We start from the raw sequence: 18,599 nt of genomic DNA, 5'->3' as shown, positions 1-18,599 counted from the left end.
AAGAGGCCTGTGTTTTGAGTTCCTCTTCCACCGCTGAGCAGCCCATTATTGAGGGCAAGTCAGTTAACAGAATCCTCAGTTTCTTTACCTGTAAAATGGAGGGGATGAACTACCTGCCTAACACTCTAGTTGTGAGGAAAGTACTCCAGAAATGTGTAAAGCATGAGCTAGCACTTTAAAGAGGTTGGGTAAAAAAAAGATCTTCTAAGGTCCCTTCTAGTGCTAAGATGCTGAGGTTTATCGGTATCTGACAACCCAAGAGTCTAAGGCTAGCATCATCTATGTTGAATAACCCAACACGAGAGGTCACAGTTGGCTTCATAGCTCTTTAAGGCTTACCCGGTGAGGCAGGCAAGTATTGTCACCCCAATTTTACACGTGAGGAAACTGAGGCTCAGAGAATGGAAGCAATTTGTTAAAGCTAATTAACGGAATTGGAATAGGAAGGCCTGGGCTTGGATTCCAAATTCTGTCACTACCCAAGTGGCTTGAGTCAAAGCATTTATTAATCAATTTGAGCCTCAATGCTTCTCATCAATAAAATAGGAGCAGAGAAACAAAGATAGTCTGGATCCTTGATTTTTAGCCTTTCGCATGCCATGGACAATCGAAGGAAATGGTAAATTTCATTTAAAGATTAGTGAAAATAAAGATGCACTTTCCCCATCTACGTTGCCCAAGCAAGAGTCCCCACATTATGAACTCCTGATTGAAATGATCCCATGGTCCTTTCTAGGGACTGAAATGATCCCATGGTCCTTTCTAGGAACTGAAATGATCCTATGGTTCTTTCTAGGGCTTTCTATGATCCTATGACTTTGGAGGCTGGGTCACGAAACAAAAAGCAGACTAAGCAAAACAGTTTTCAAAGGTCACATTCCAACATCTACTCATAACTGAACAAATGCAAGATGGTATGGGCCACTCACATCCATAGAACTTTCTATTCTGTGTCTGAAGAAGTCCCTAAATATCCAGCAAAGTAGCCATTTCTTTTATGTTAAACACTCCTCAGAAATGAAAGGGTTATATCGCATTTGGGGATGTAGTATTTGTAACAACTGGGCCTCAATTTAGGCTGTAACAGGAAAAGAAAGAGCTAAGTCCCAGGTGTGGACCAACAGAAGGCTGGGCTGTGGATAAACTAGAAAGTTAGGGACAACAGAGACATCTAATAGTGAACTGTGGACACGATTAAAAGGTCAAGTGGGGAGACTTTAATTTGGTTTAGACTTGATTTTCATCAGCTGTAAGAATTCTCTATTGCAAAATGCAGTGCAAAGAAGGACACATTGGTCGGTGGGTTTGCCACTAAGGGGGAGAAAGAGACAATGCTAATCACATTCCAGAATTTACCAATGCCATTATAAATTGGGAGCTACAGTGACCTTGAGAACACTAGTGTAAATGCTCTGAGACAAAGGGCAGCTGTCTCATTTTCTCATCATGAGGAAGCCAAGTGTATTAGATTAAGATTTGGGAATTCAAGGACATAGGCTCAAAGTTTGGTTCTGTATGACTGGACAAGTCACTTAGATTCTTGCGACCTCAGTCAGTTAATGCATTTAAGCATTTACTATAGTTCCTGTTGTTTAATGACCTCTCATTCTAATGAGGAGAAACAACATGCAAGCAACTACATAAAAACAAGATGTTTACAGGATAAATTGGAGATAATCAACAGAGGAAAGGAAGCGAGATTAAGGAAGACTTCTTGCAGAAGCTAGAGTTTTAGCTGGGGCTTGAATGATGAAGAGGGAGGGCATTCTGGGCACAGGGACAGCCAGTGAAACTGCTAGAGTATCGAGTGAGGAACAGCAAGGAGGCCAGAGTCTCTGGATCTTATAATCGGTGGAGAAAAGAGGGGTGTAAGGAGACTGGAAGGGAACAGGATGTGCAGGGCTTTAAAAGCCAAATAGAAGATGTTATATTTAATTCTGTAGATAACAGGAAATCACTGGAGTTTACTGAATAGGAGGTGGTAATATGGTAATATGAGGACTTTGGACTAGATTCTAAGATCCCTTTCTACTTGTGGATGAAATGATAAAGCACCCATGTTTTCTAATGCATTGAATTAAAGGTATGAAATTTAGATGCCATGAGGGGTCTAAAAAAAGGCATAGCTATATGCTATCTGCATGCAAACCATAGTATACATGTATATCCTTGACATTTTTGTGGCCTGTTAGTGATCCTGGATTTTGGAAGTCCACACAATCAGAACGCAAGCACAGACAGGTTAATTAAGCCGAAAAAAGGTTTGCATGTGGACCAAGGAATGAGAGGTGTGGCTTTCATTTGAGAGCCAGGCTATGTTTGTTGTTGTTTAGTTGTTTCAGTCATGTCTGACTCTTCATGACCCCATTGGGAGTTTTCTTGGCAAAGACATTAAAGTGGTTTGCCATTTCCTTCTCCAGCTCATTTTACAGATGAGGAAACTGAGGCAAACAGGGTTAAGTGACTTGCCCAAGTTCACACCGCTAGTAAGTGTCTGAGGCCAGATTCAAACTCTGGCCTTCCTGACTCCAGGCCTGGCACTCTATCAACTGCACCACCTAGCTGTCCATATGTGGTTAATGAGTGGGATGCTGGCCACATGGTGGTGAATTTTAGCTACAGTGACTCTTTACTAAGATAAGGAAGGGTTACAATATTGAAGGAGAGTATACACACATACATAAAATATGTGTATGTATGCATATGTGTATATTTATGTAAATATATATATATATATATATATATATATATATATATATATATATATATATATCTCCAAAATCCATGATGTTTCCTACTTAACTTTCTGCCCTTATTTCTGTCTTCAAATTCTGTCTCAAATGTCAGTTCCCAATACATTAACTTTTAATCTCCTGCCTTCATGGCATTGCAAAAGTGGTCCCCCATGTCTGGAATGTACTTTCTCATTTCCGTCTCAGTCCCTAGCTTCCTTTAAAACACATCTCTGGCACCACCTCCTACACAAGGCTTTTCCTGCTTTGTCCTTTTGAAATTACTTTGTTTATATTCATTTCTAAGCGTTATAGTCAGAGAGACTCAAGTTCCTCAGATGTTTTATTTCAGCATAGTGCGTACATCATAGTAGGCACTTAATAAATGTTTGTTAAAATTAAACTTGAATACACACACAGAGTATACTCATGACACACTTCTTTCAGGCCACTATGGTCATATTCCAAAAATATGTTAAATGAGAATGTCATCCTATTACTCACAGCCCAGTGGGCTTTTCCATTATTACCTCTAGGATCATATATAAATAAAGCTCTTTACAATCTGGTCCCTTTCCAATTTTCTAGTTTTCTTGTGCAATACTTCCTCTATACACTGTACCACCCAGCCTGGCGTACTTGCTGTTCCTCATGCATGACTCTCCCTCTCTTATCCCTGTGTCTATAACAGGGTGAAAAGGGTGTCTTCCCTACTCACCACCATCTTTTACTTTTCCTGGTTTTCCCAACTCAAGAGTTACCTTCTCCAAGAGCCATTTCCTGGTCCTCCAAGCTACTAGGATAATCTTCCCTCTAAGATTACTTTGTATTTAATTTGAATGCATCTCATTTATACCTGTATATGTATATGTTACTTCCACTACTGGGATGTAAGCTCCTAGAAGGCCGTGGCTGTTTTTGTCTTTTCTTGTATCCCCAGTACATAGAAAGCTTAATGAATGCTTGTTGTTTCATTGATTAACTTTGGGTACTTTTAACTTGGTGCTCATTTTTTCCAAGAACAAAAAGGGTTTATGGACAAAACTACTTAAGTTGTTAATATTTAAAACCAAGTGTCTGTGGTGGCAAGCAGGGTGTTTTTTTCTTTTGGAGTGCTTCTCAGCACTAAGGCAATCAAGTGCCTTTGATTGAGTCTTGCCTTTGTTTCATTCAAAAGTCTTTGATTGAATCAAGAGTCTTTGAGGACCTGCTTAAGTTATGGGAAAGCCTAAATCACATGGGTTTGAGTCACATGGTTGTGATGCCCTCTGACCACGAAGAAGTGTATATATGGTCGGAGGTGAGCATTTTGCTTTTGGGGGCTCACTCATTGGAAGTGTTCCTGTGATTTGGCCAGACAAGACTCTGGGTAGCTGTTAAGGAGCCCCCTGGCTTTGAAAACCCAGATCTTGGTGCTTCTTTCTCTGGTAATTATGTATGTATTGGTATGGACAGATGGATATAAGCTCTGTCTGCTGATTTGTGTTATTTGCTTTATGTAATTTCTGTTTGTGTTTTCTTTTAAGTTCAGGATGCTGACTTTCCTCCCTGAACTGAGTGAATGATAGATTTACGTTCAATTAAAGTAATTTTGTAAACCCCTTAAAGTTGCTTTCCTTATAAAAGCAGATCAAAGAACCTATGCTAGCAGCCCTCCCTTGTGCTGGTGTTGTTGGTCTTACACCTCCACAGCAGCTGCTAGTAACATTGTTACAGTGTTCTAATTTCTGGCGAAATCAGTTTCTATTCTTTGTGCTCGTTTGCCGCAAGAAAGTTTTCAAATCACACCAACCAAGGATATGACTACAAATGTTTTATTTCAGCCTCTTCTGGCCCCTGATTTTTCTGCTGTACAGCATTAAAGATCACCAAACCTTTGTGAATACTTGGGGCAGAGCGCCCAGCGCTGAGGTGTATTTCACAAATCAATATGGATTAGACTTGGCACATTCCCACGCACAGTAGTCATTTTATACAGCATTCTGAAACCATTCAAGGCACTACACTGTATGTACACTGAAATCTGGCATGGAATACATTCTCAACATTGTGTCCCACGGCATCTGAAAACTCTGGCCTGTGAAACAGCCCAGAGATGAGTTCTAAACCCACCCGAGATCAGTTAGTTCTATGTCACCATGCTCAAAATACAGTTAAAACTAGTGTTAACAACTGAATAAATACAAATTAATATAACTTCCCTTATACACCAGATACTTTCTGCTCATATTTTTAAATAATAACAACAATAAATCCAAAGGTATATAACAGGGGAGGTGGTGTCACCTATAAAGTGCTTTTAATAACAAGCATTTTTTTTTATTCCAATGACCACAGCAAACGTTGAGCTTTAGATAAGCCTGTGTGCATGCAATTTCCAATGATAGTCTGCATTCGTAAACAGAAAAAGTTAGTTTTTTTTTTTTTATGAAGTTCATTAGGGCTTGGGGCTATGTAAATACCAGTGGTATAGTACAGAATCAACACACTGAATTAACACACACTTCTAAATGTAATGTTACAGCCAGCCCGGTGAAGAAGTCAAGCTTAAGGGTAATGGGAACAGCGTAATCTAGGTATATTGAATGACACTACCCATTGGATAGGCTGTGACCCTATCAAGCTGCTGATAAGAAGGGAGAGAAGAAAAAATCAAATGCAAACTTAATGGCACTGTGTACAGTGCTTCTCCAGTCATGTTCAATCTTCACATGCCGCTTTGCAGGGGCAAGTTGGGCCATGCAGTTGAGACAGCTGATCGCCTTCAATTCAAAGACTGGCCACTTGCTGCCAAGCCGACCTTCTAGAATGGTGCTAAACTCAATAACACTGCCCTGTCTCAGGTTCAGCAAGATGTTTTTGAACTCACTGCTGGCCCTCAGTACAATATCTTTGGTAATGTCGTCTTCCTCGATGGTCTTGTTTCCAATTTTGCTGTAGGGCATGCCCACTGTTATTTCAAATTTATACCTATCAAACTTTTTAATGTGACACTCATGTTTGGCAAGATACTTGAGACGACAGAGCTCTTCTTCTGCGGTGCTAATGTTTCCAGGAAGGCAGTTGGGGTAGGCCTCGCCATATAAGCACCTCATCCAGTCTCCAATGAAAAATGGGAGCATGTTTATCGCAGACTCGGCACTGTTATCAATATCGGTAACCCTGACGTATTTGAACCGCCCTGTCCATGTGACCCTGTGTCCTTCCAGGTGGCTGCACAAAATCTGCGTGCGTGCCATGTTGGTTTCCTTCCAGGCCCGGGGTCCACACAGGAAGCCATACTGTTGCCAGGTCAAAGTGGAGTTGTAGACTTTCATTCCTTCTGATCGGTAGACGTAGAACCAACAGAAGAGCACGATGGCTGTGATCCACACAAGGATAAGCTTGACGATGGAGCTCTTGGTTAAGGACTTCACCATCTCAACCACAGAGAAGTTGGCTTTTGTCCACCAGCGTAAGAGCAGGGGTATGCTGCACAGCACCATAGTGACCATGATTTTGGTGAGCTCCAAAGAGACAAACCATCTAGAAAACTGGACGATGCACATCAAGGCAATGCCAACTACCAGAATTGGGAGGGCAAAGAGGAAGAGAAAATAGCCAATTGATGCGCGGATAAGACCAAGACCAGAAGACTCAAGCAGGATGACGACAGAGAGTTCACACCACATGAAACACACCAAGTAAGGGACCAAGTAGCAATAAGTGCCTTTGAAATTCCTCAGCTGTGCCATCCTAAAGAAGAGGTAAAAGAGATACATAAATAGGAAACACGGGACACTCACATTCAGTATGACAAAGTGGCCTATGGGCACAGTAAAAAACGTTTGACCAAGAAATTTCAGGTAGTGCCAGTCGACAGGCAAAGTCTTCAATACGGACAGCAGGCCAGCAGTGACTTCAACCACCAATGCTCTTCTGGTGTAAGGCTCAGCCGAAGTACTCAAACTCATGTAACTTGTCACGGTGAAGAAAATGGAAATGATGGCCAGCTCTGAGCAAGGGATCCACTCTTTGCTGGCTATGGGGAAAGAGAAAATGACAAAGAACACAGACAACAGGAAGTGGACGTAGGGTTCTAAGTGATTCCAGCCAAAGTTAACCTCGGCTTGCTCGACATCCAAATTGGGCTCAAAGCGCAGCAATAAGTCAGTGAGGGTCCGGAAGTTTTCCCAGGCCTTACTATCTTGAAAAACCTTCAAAGTGCAGATCACCATGGAAATGAAAGACAGGTAGAAGATGACTAATGGGATGAAAAATGCAAAAAAATCGATTGTCAGGTTGCTTATGATGAAGAAAAAGATGAGGGCGTTGATGTGATGGGTTGGGATTATGGTGGAGAGCCAGTGCATGCCTGCTTTAGAAGCCATGTCGATCAGATACTCTTTGATTTCCATGATGGCATGAAGTGGGTATTTCACCACCTAAGGAAGGAAGAAAATGAAAATCAGAGAGAGAGAGAGAGACAGAGAGAAAGAGAGAGAGTGTGTGTGTGTGTGTGTATGTGTATGAACCCAAGTTGGAGATGGTATGTCGTAAGAGCCATTTCCTCCCATTCTGCTTCTAAAAACCGTAACAAAACACTTTCAGACATTTAAATGATTCAGTACAATCCATTGTACTGCACTTTGTTGGTACTTCCAAAGCTTTCTAGAAAGTCAAACAAAGCCTTCTATTGAACGGAGCATTTGTGAAAAGTGAATCTCTTTCTAGGGTCCCTCTGGGCACAGATTCCTCTGGGCCTTACTGGCTGTTCTGCTTTTACACTTCCCAGAGCCCCAGGCATTACTGTCTGACCTACAGATACATCTTAAGGATGCCTGGGTCTCTTCATCAGTCTGCCATTAGATACTTTAGGATTCTTGGGCCTTTCTATGTTTTCTCCCTCTACTAGAATGTGAGCTCCTTGAGAGGAGGATGTCTGTCTGTCAGTCTCTCTGTCTTTTTCCTTCTATCCTCAGCATCAAGTGCAGTGCTTGGCACATAGAAAACACTTAATAAAATCTTTGTGATTAAAGCACCAGAAGCCAGCTAATAGTCAAAAACCTTCCTGATAGGCAAAGAATGAGCCTGCAATGGCAGAATGGACAAATGAATTCTTTCCAGAAACCCTGGGTGGGGAAGCAAATCCCAAAATGACATGGAAGATGTTCAGGGGATAAAGAGGCAGCTAGCTGTTGCCATGGATAGAGTGGCTGACTTGGAGTTAGGAACACCTGAACTCAGAGCCTGCCTCAGTCACTAACCTGAATGACCCTTGAGAAGTCATGTCTGCCTGCATCAGTTTCCCTATCTGCAAAATGGGGGTAATTATGGTACCTCTGTCTCAGGGCTGCTGTGAGGATAAAATGAGACAATATGTGTAAATTGCTTGGCAAATTTTAAAGCACTAACTGCTAATTATCATTACTATCATTTCTATTTATCTTTTGGAGGAGAAGTGGAAAGACGAGGTGCCAGAGCCTTAGAGGAGATCGAGGGCACAAAGGACCGAGTTGGGATAAATGAGATAAGTTTCAGGATAACTTAGTAAGAGTCAGAAGTTACCCTAGGAGGGATAAGGGCCAGAATTGTTTGATGCATGCTTCTGATTGCCTGATGCTTGTATATTGCTGAGTTATATGTTCTTTTTCCTTATGACCAAACCCTATATGACTAAACTAAACTATATTTTTGTAGTCTGGAATTTTGAGGTTGCTATTAACAGTGATAACCATGACCCACATTTCCATAGTGTGTTTTAAGGTTTACAAAGTCCTCTAGTGCTCCAATCTAATAACTTGGGTAGAGTCAGCCCGAGTGCTATAATACCAGTAACTAACACATGAGGCTTCTTGTTCCTTCTTTTTAACCCCATACAATGGGTAAGGTTAAGAATTATAATTCCCATTGTACTGATGGGGCCCGAGCTCCCAGATGCTGAGTGACTTGGATGGGTATGAAGTTACAGAGCTGGGATCTGACCCGGGCTTCTGATGGCCAAGCTCAGCACTGTGCCCGCCATAGCCCAAGGATGGTGCTGTGCTTGTGCCAGGGCACCCCAGGCATCCAAGGGACAGAGGAGGAGGTGAAAGAAATGGGGAACAAGTGACCAAATGACAGCCTTGGAACCCCGGTTCTGGGGACCAAGATTAGAGCCCTGTGTCTCAAGCTAGAGTTCAGAGATTAGCAAGGTTTGGACAAGACGAAGAGGAACCCCCAGGTCAAAGGGGCAGCGTTGCCCTGGCTTAGTTCTGGGAAGAGACTGATTCCCTAGCAAAAGGAAGTCCTATTTAAGTATGTTATTCCTTTTTGTGTAGATCCCACCATGTCACTCCCTTCCTCAATAAACATCTCAGTTTTAATGGCTCCAGACAGCACTAAGGAAGATGCTGGATAAATGAGGATTTGGGGCTTTTAAAGCCCTTCACGATTTAGCTCCAATCTATCTTTCCAACCTCATCATTCATTACTCCCCTTTCTACATTAGCCACAAGGGAGCTTTTAAGGCTCAGAGCCCATGTGGATGCTATTAGGTAGCACACCAGTATCAGGAAGATCCAAATTCAAATCCAGCTTGTGTGTGAACACGGTCAATTCAATTCACCCCACTAAGACTCAGTTTCCTCTTCTTCAGAATGGGGATGATATCCACAGTACTTCCTTTGAAGGGTCCTGTGGCTCGAATGAGATAACGTATGCAAAACTCTTTTCCAATTGTAAAGTTCTCTATCTGGGTCCATTGTTATCATTACTATTGGGGGAATTATTAATACATACATGCAGCCATGTTACACATGTGCCCAGTGATCCTCCTTCCTCCCGGTTATTTTAATAAGGGTCATAGTTCCAGAGCCTCAGTATAGTCACCCCATCCACCACCACCGTCTTCTTTTTACAAAGGGGAAGACTGTTGTGCCTGACGTTTCCTTGTGGGGAGGGGACCCAAGTTCTCACTGACCTTCAGGCGCAAGGGGAGGTCTTCTGGGCTCTTCCCTGCCAGCTCATCATCATCGTCGTCCTGCAGAAAAAGACTGCTGGGGATGATTCCCTTGGCATACTTCTTGGTTATTTCGACAAAGTCGTCCAGGGCGACGTAGTTCTTAGCTAGGTTAGGAGAAAAGACCACACAAGCAAATAAACCGAAGTGTTCCCTTTACAGACACCATGGGCAAGCCATCCCCAGAACAGAAAGGGAACATGGGAAGCTAAAGAAGGCCCCTGACCCTGTCATAGCACCTGGTCTGTACCTCTCGATAGCTAGCACTTAGCAGATCTTTTGTATTATTATTTCTGTCCATGTTGATCTTCCCTACTAGCTTATGAGCTCCATGCAGGCAGGGACTGGGTCCTCCCTAAACTTTGTGTCTATCCTAGGGCTTAGAACAGTGCTCTGTAAACAACACTTAAATGAAGTATGATGCCTTGGCAGAGTCAAGCCAAGTCGACAAGTATTTATTAAACACCTACTATGTGCTAAGCATGGTAAAACAAATACAAGCAGAAAGTCTTCTGCCCTCAAGGAGATTACACTCTAATGGAAGAAGACAACACATAAAAGGAAGCTGAAAATTTGGGGTAGGGTAAGAAATGAAGGTACTAGAGCAGAGACAATGAAGAGCAAGAGCTAGAGGTTAAGGCATGCAGCCTGAAGATAAATGAAGATGTGGCTGGACTGGGCATCCTCCTAAAAATGGAGGTTCTGGGTAGAACTAGGCAATCAGAGGGAGAGGCTACAGGTGTGGAGGGGAATTTCTTTTTTTTTTTTGAAGGGTTGGGGGAAACAATCAGGGTTAAGTGACTTGCCAGAGTCACACAGGTAGTATCTGAGGCTGGATTTGAATTCGGGTCCTCCTGACTCAGGGGCCAGTACTCCATCCATATCGCCATCTAATGTGTTTCCAGAGCATCGTAGCCAACGTCTGGGGAGGGGAATGGAGACAACCGGACCTGGAGTCAGAGAGCCCTGGCTTCGAATCCTGCCTTCAACAGTTACTAGCTCTAAGACTGCTTCCTACGCCCTATAGGGAGGATAATGATCCCTGTAGTACCTACCACAGAGGGCTGTCACAGGGATCCAATGAGATAGTGTATGTGAAGAGCTTATCTCTGTGTCAGCTGATGCAGTTATTCTAATAAATGCTTGCTGGAACCTCAACTTTACAAGGGGCTGGGAAAAGCATACAGAGAAGAGTGGGAGGCAAAAGTTTTGTAAGAAGAGACAGGGAAAAGAAAATGATACACGGGAAGGTGAAATGGAGAGTCACTAATGGCTGCCTCCGAGCCATGTGGTGGTGGGAGTTGCTTTGAGATCCTAGTACTGTCTCGTCTAAGGCAGTGAGCAGCAACTGGAGAGGCCCGTCAGCCCCGGGTACCAGCTAAATCTATTTCCTTACAAAATGCAGTGACAGAAAGGGCAAGAACACCCTGACCACTAGTGGTAACAGTTGTACCTCTACCAGGAGGTGTACAAATGACCAGGCAACTAGCTGGCACAGTGGAGAGAGTGCCAGACCTGGAGTCAGGAAGACCCAAGTTCAAATACGACCTCCAACACTTACTAGCTATGTGACCCTGGGCAAGTCACTTAACCCTGTTTGCCTCCATTTCTTCAGCTATAAAATGAGCTGGAGAAAGAAATGGCAAAGCACTCCAGTATCTTTGCTAAGAAAATCCCAAACAGGGTCATGAAGAGTCAGACATGACTGAAACGACTGAACAAACAACATACAAATGATTAACTTCCTTCTAAAAGGAGACCTTTGGGCTAATGAGCTGTCATTCTATGCAGACCCTCATCTCCTCACATCTGGACTACTGCAGTAACCTGGAGGCTGGTGCCTGTCCTGCCTCAAGACTCTCCTCCACTTCAGCCTACCTCCCACTCAGCTGCCAAGCGGTCTTCCTAAAGATCTTCCATGACCTGACCTCCCTTTGCAATAAACTTCAGTGGCTCCCTATTACCTCCAGGGTTAAGTATCAAATCCTCTGTTTGGCTTCTAAGGACCTTCATACCTAACCCCTTCCTACCCTTTCAGTCTTCTTACACATAACTCCTTTCCATGTGCTTTACACTCCGGTAATGTTGTTTTTGCTCATGGCAATTCATCTGCCAACTCTGCCTTCACTGGCTGTGCCCTGTACCTGGAACACCATCCTCCTCACCTCTGCCTCCTGGTGTCCTAAAAGATTCAATTCCAATCTTACCTTCTGCAGGAGACCCTTTCCAGTCCCTCTACCCAAGCTACCTTCCCTCTGAGATTTCTTCCCATTTACATAGTGTTTGCATATGATATCTCCCCATTAGAATGTAGGCTTCTTGGAGGTAATGATGGTGTTTTTGCCTTTCTTTGTACACCCAACACTTAGCACACTGCCTGGCACACAGGGCAAGCACTGTCGGAGGAACAGGGTAGAGGGAGGTAAGGCTGGAAAGATGGGCTGGAGCCAGAGAATTTGTAACATTCATGTAGTAATTAGTATATGCTGCCAGCACACAGGAACACATGCATCTATGTGTACACACATACAAAGACACACACACTATACACATACATGTACCCATGTAATACACATACCACATATGTATATACATGTCTATACATAAATATGTATTTAATATTTTATATATAATAAATATATAACATAAATATAACACATATATATAACATATATAAAATATAAATATGTCTGTGTGTATATGTGTATATATGTGTGTGTGTGTGTATACATGCAAAAATCTATCTTTTGTTTGTTGTTTCATTTTTTCAGTCATGTCCAACTCTTCATGACCCCATTTGCAGTTTTCTTAGCAGAGATACTACAGTGGTTGGGCATTTCTGTCTCCAGTTCATTTTACAAATGAGGAAACTGAGGCAGAGGCGAAGTGACCTGCCCAGGGCTGCACAGCTGGTGTCTGAGGCCAGATTTGAGCTTCTTGACTCTGGGTCCAGTCAGTGCTCTAACCACTGAGCAATCTAGCTCTCTTTAGGGAGGAGGAAAGTGACTTGCCCAGGGTTACACAGCTAGTTGGTAGCAGGTCCAGAAAATAGCTGCCTATAAGACTCCATTAACAAAATACAAATCACATCTCGTTTGGAAGTCAAAGCTGAATGGAATGGCAGGAATTATTTCCAGTAATCTCTACTGTCTCTCTCCAATTCTCTTGTCAGGAAGAGTTAATAACCTCCTACTCTAAGTGTCTTACAGAAACTTTTCTGTTCGGAATGCCATTAAGCACCTGACACCAAAAAGGGTTTTTTTTTTATTTAAAATTGAAATTTGCGAGATTCTCTAGATTTTCCCCCCACTTTTTTGATGATAAATTTTCCCCCACATCCCCCACATTTTTTAAAGGGTGGACCAATGCATGCCCACAGGAATGTGTCGATTCATTCACTATTCTGTTACTTCAGGTGTCACTTAAACATGCAGTAAAATTCCTGGCCAAATTCCCTCACAGTCCCCTAAGAAGCTGGGCCAGAGGAATCAAGGCTGCAGAGATCTGCTGAGCATGATGGCTTTCTTTCTGAGAAAAGGGTTTTTTATGGGGCAAGGGGGAGTGACCAAGAGCAGGAAAAATAGCGGCAAGAGAGGCGTTAGGCAACCAGGCCATGAGCCGCAAGCTCTGGTGAGGGATCACCCAGGGGATAAAGGTGGGGATGGTTCTTGGGGAAAACTGCAGTTTATAGAGAATGTCAGAGCTGAAAGGGACCGGAGACATCATCAAGCTGTCGGCGAGGTTCTTTCCAACCAGCACAGACTCTCCTTTCTGTGCTTGAGGCCTCCCCCCATGGTATTCCCACGTCTCCCTTCACTAAACAATAAATAGTAGAGCATTAGTATATATGAATTTAATTAATCATTACTAATACTAATTAATCACCAGAATAAATGAATCATACTAGTTAATCAGTATATTAATCATACTAATTAATCATAAGTATAAAATTTAGCATTTTTGTGCTGAATTAAAATCAATGTCTCCCTTTCTAGTGGTTTTTGAATGTGTAAGATGGACATAATGTTATTGCCCAGTAACTTCACAGGGATGTGGTTAAGATCATATCACAGAATTAATTATAGATTCAGAGTTGGATGAGGCCTTAGAGGTCAGTCCAATCCCCTCATGTTTTTAAATGAAGAAACTGAGGCAAAAGGTGGTTAAATGTCTTGCTGAAAGTCACATGCTTAGTAAGTCTCAGAGGCAGGATCTGAACCCTGGTCTTCCGAGTCCAACATTCAATAGCTCAGGAGACAGAGCAACAGACCTGGAGTTGGGAAGACCCAAATTCAAAGCCAGTCTCAGATGCTTATTTGCTATGTAACTTTGGGCAAATCACCTAACTTCTGCCTGCCTCAGTTTCCTTATCTATAAAATAGGGATAAAAATAGCACCTACTGCCCAGGGTTGTTGTGAGAATCAAATGAGATAATATTTGCAAGGCACTCTACACACCTTAAAGTGCTATGTAAAAGCATCATCATCACCACCATCATCACCACCACCACCACCACCATCATCATCATCTTCATCACCACCACCACCACCATCACCACCACCATCACCACCATCACCACCACCACCATCATCATCATCACCACCATCACCACCACCATCATCATCATCATCACCACCACCATCACCACCACCACCATCACCACCACCATCACCACCACCATCACCATCACCACCATCATCACCACCACCACCACCACCATCATCATCATCTTCATCACCACCACCACCATCATCATCATCACCATCACCATCACCACCATCGGTATTACACTATGCTGCCCTGTTTACCCCCAGCGACAATAAGGAGCACTGTGTAGAAATCAGGATTGACGGATAAAACTTAAGAGAGAGAAACACTTCCTAATCCAAGCTCATCAGCAGTGGAATATGAGCTGACTTAGGAGTTAGTGGGCTCCTCTCCATGGAGGCTTTCAAGCCGTTAAAGGTTTTCCAGGTATGTTGCAGAGAATATGGCTTGATCAGGTATCGAGTGGATTAGATGGTCCCTGAGGCCCTTTGCCATTTGCTGTTGTGTTCATCCTTTGTTCTCCAAGAGGACCAATGACATCATGAGGGTGATGTCTTGACTTGCTCGTGCACTGGACCTAAGTGAGGCCGAGCTGTGCAGAGGTTATCAGCCTCACATCCTCCAAAGTGTATGGGGCGTCAGGATACTTGGGTTGGAATTCTGTTTCTAACATTCACGAGCTATATGCCTCTGGGTAGTTAAGTTCGTGTCTCTGGCCCTTAGTTTCTTGATCTATAAAACGGGAATAATTACCCTACCCACCTCAGTAGGCTGTTATGAGGAAAAGCGCTTTCTAACTCTTAAGGCGCTATAGAAGTAGGATCAGTCATTACTATTTATGAACAATCCATAGTATCTTCAGACTGTAGCTTTTTGACAAGATCAGGCTTTCACTCATGAACACAATTTTTCTCTTAAAATGATGTAAAGGTGACTCTGGTTCCAAAGGGCTTTAGATTCTTTGAATATCTCTCTTTAAAGGGTGACATAATGTAGACAGCATTGATTGCTTCTGAGCTTGAGCTGGGAAAAATCTTAGAACATGGGATTTCAGAGCTGGAATGTACCTCAAAAGAAAGGCCAGAGCTAGAAGGGGCTTTTGAATTTAGCTCTTTTCAAAGGACCCAGATAAGACAAACAAGCTGAATCATTCCAAACAGAAGATACTATGAATCCTTCAGTCATCTCTGGAAATAATTAGAATGGATGAAAGGTCAAGGCCTTCCTTACAGAAAGAGAGACGAGGGTGAAGTAAGGGGACCAGGCCTCAGAGAAGTGTCGTATGTGCGTGTGTGCGTCTAAATGGTGCTTAAATTAAAAGAGGGAGGGCAAACAAGAAGTCCGTGCTTACATTCACTGCTGACTAACCGCTCCAGCATTCTTCTCTGCTTCTGGATTGATTTTGGAATGGGGCCAGGCTGCTTTCCACCATCTGCAGGACAAGAAGAGTTTAATGAAAATCAGAATCAGTCATCCAGTGAACAAATACCTGAGCAAGAAGGTCTGCAAGCAGTTCCACAAAGCACAAATACAAGGAACGCGCCTCCAGGTCCCCACCTCCACTTACCATAAAAATTCCTACAGTTCACGGCAAGGCCCAGCTAAATTCCTCCCCTTCTCCATGGAGACTTCCCTGACTACTCACTTTGATTTCGATTTCCGGGGAACTCCTCTAACACTTGGAGAGTCAAAGTTAACCTCGGAGCTTTACTGTTCTCCCCTGAAGATGGGGATAATTCTATCTACTTCAAAGTGAGGGCCAAAAGAGATGATAGAAGGGAAGGTGCCCTATCACTGCAAAGTATCAGACAAATGTAATGTGATGAGATTATTAATAACACAACAGATTAATACTTCTTGTTTAACCTTTTGTATTGTGGCTCTTGAGTATATATTTTATGCAGTCTGTTACAGAGATGTTTCATATATCATATATGCATATATATATATACGTATACATGCATATATACCTGTGTGTATATATGTGTATATAGATAGGAAGGATTAAATGAATTCTAGGGTCTGACTAGCACTGACATTCTAAGTTCTAAGGTTCTACTCAACTCTATGCTTTGAGGTTTTCTTCCAGCTCTGAAATTCTACGTTCTCAGGATCTTTTGAGCTCTGAAATCCATATTTTAAGGAGTCTCTCAGCTCCAACATTCAATATCCTAAGGGCCCTCTTAGCTCTGACACTGTATGTTCTAAGGCTCTACCTAACTCCGTGTTCTAATGTTCCCCCTGGCTCTGAAATTCTATGTTCTAAGAACCCTTTGAGCTCTGAATTCCAACTTAAGGACCCTCCTATATCCAACATTCTATGTTCCAAAGTCCCACCTAACTCTAAAACTCTATGATCTAATGTCCCTCCCAACTCTGAAATTCTGTGTATTAAGTTCTCTTTCTCTGAATTCTATGTTTTAAGGACCTTTCCAGCTCCAACATTCTATGTTCTAAGGACCTTCTCAGTTTCAATATTATGTTTTAAGGTACCACTCAACTCTAATACCATGTGATCTGAAATTCTATGTTCTTAGGACCCTTTGAACTCTGAATTCTATGTTTTAAGAACCTTCCCAGTTCTGATATTCAATGTCCTAAGGACCCACCCAGCTCTGAAATTCTATGTTCTAAGTAACGTTCAAGTTCTGAATTTTCTACGATCAAAGTTCTCTCTCACCTCTGAAATTCTAGTTCCAAGGACCCTCCTAGTTCAAAATCTATGGCCTAAAGAACTCTTATCTCTGCATCCTATGTTCTAAGATCACTTCCCCACCCCACCTCACCCCAACCCTATCTTAAGACATTCTTTGTTCAAAGATCCTTCCTGCCTTGACATTCATGTTATAAAGCACTTTCCCATGGGTATCTGACTCTCAGAACAATCTGCTGAAGTAGGTGGTACTACTGCCTCTATTTTACATATGAGGAAATAGCTATCAAAAACTGAACTCACTGTCCCAAAGCTGGGACTAGAACCCAGGTCTGACTTGAAACCCAGTTCTTTTGCCACTACTGTATACAGTGCTTTCCTTAGGAAATCGTTCCTGGTACCCATTTACCTTGTTCATTGACTTGGCCAACATTCTCCAGAAGCTCGGAAACTGCCACCTGTTTTTTCTTCTTTGGGTTGAGTTTCCAGTACATGACTAAGGCAGCCTTTCGCACAGCCCTCTCTAAATCGGTCTCTGAGGACAATTTTTTCACTTCCTGCTCATTTTCCGAAGTGATGCCTAGAAAAAGACAATGAAGAACATTAACCACCATTATCCCACATTGCCAGGAAGTCATTAGACAAAAGCTGACAATTTATTACTCCATCATTTAGTTTCAAAGTCCTTGGCCAAGGTGATTTATGCCTCCGAGCAAAGATAAGCTCCTTCTCTACCCCCCCACTCCAAAACGTCCCCCTCCTCCCACCAACCAGATGAACACTTACTAAGAGACCATCCATATTTTTACTTAGTTTCAATAGCTATCAGAAAACACTGGGGAAAATACTTCAATAAATTGTGGGCGTCTAGTTGAAGTTTCTTCTCTAAAATTAAACAAAAAACTTTCCCCAGGTCCACATGATGCTTCTTAAATAAAGTGACCCCACACTCACCTCTTCTGTCTGCTAGGCATCGACGTAGCAGCTTGACAGCCTCTCTCCGGCCTTGCTTTGCAGCAAGAATTAGCCAATCAACAGCGCTGCAGTTATTGAGTTCTTCATCCCCATCATCTGCTAGTTTCAGGTAGTGTTTCCCCACCTAGGAACCCCAACAGAAGATGATGCACAGTCCCCAAATTAACATAATCCTCGGCTTATACACCAAGCTCATCATTTTCCATGAGCTTTCTGGCCCACCACCTTACCCTGATGACCAATCACCTGCCAAGTCCCTGTCCCTATTCCTACTCCACATATTCTAATCTCCTGCCCCTAGTCCCTGCTCAGTCTCCTTTCAGCCCCCTGGATTCCATCTACCCACTGAATGTCCCTGTCATGCTTTCATCCTGCTATGTCCCAATGTCTATCTCTGTATTGGCTGAAAATTCAAGTAGTTCAGTTCATCCATCTCCTGGGACCTCAAAGTCAGAGTCAGAGAAAGTTAGAAGAGAATCTCATACAGTAAAAGGGACTTTGGAGACCATACATAGTCAAATCTCTTCATTTTAGGGAGGCACAGTGGACAGAATGCAGGGCCTGGAGTCAGGAAGACTCATCTTTGTGAGTCCAAATCTGGCCTCTGTAACAGCAACCACACTGGCACACCCAGGATAGCTGCTAGCTTAGGTTCTTAGATTTGCTTGTCTAGGAAAGACTTCTCAAAAAGGGGTTAACAATCCTACTGTT

General features: G+C 42.8%; 1 protein-coding gene across 3 annotated transcripts in view; it reads right to left on the bottom strand.

Moving 5' to 3' along the window:
- Positions 1-4,525: 4,525 nt before the first annotated feature.
- WFS1 (wolframin ER transmembrane glycoprotein) overlaps positions 4,526-18,599 on the bottom strand; it is a 55,498-nt gene continuing 41,424 nt past the window's right edge. For all 3 annotated transcript variants that reach the window (XM_036764518.1, XM_036764519.1, XM_036764521.1), the window contains 5 exons: positions 17,868-18,012; positions 17,323-17,493; positions 15,612-15,692; positions 9,673-9,818; positions 4,526-7,156 (listed from right to left, as the gene is read on the bottom strand). In XM_036764518.1, the coding sequence (XP_036620413.1) occupies positions 5,351-7,156; positions 9,673-9,818; positions 15,612-15,692; positions 17,323-17,493; positions 17,868-18,012 (2,349 nt within the window). In that variant the 3' untranslated portion in view covers positions 4,526-5,350. The remainder of the gene's footprint in view (positions 7,157-9,672; positions 9,819-15,611; positions 15,693-17,322; positions 17,494-17,867; positions 18,013-18,599) is intronic.

The sequence above is a fragment of the Trichosurus vulpecula genome, chromosome 6 (assembly GCF_011100635.1).
Source record: "Trichosurus vulpecula isolate mTriVul1 chromosome 6, mTriVul1.pri, whole genome shotgun sequence".
In the NCBI taxonomy this organism is placed as follows: domain Eukaryota; kingdom Metazoa; phylum Chordata; class Mammalia; order Diprotodontia; family Phalangeridae; genus Trichosurus; species Trichosurus vulpecula.
This window is presented reverse-complemented; position numbering and strand designations above follow the sequence as displayed.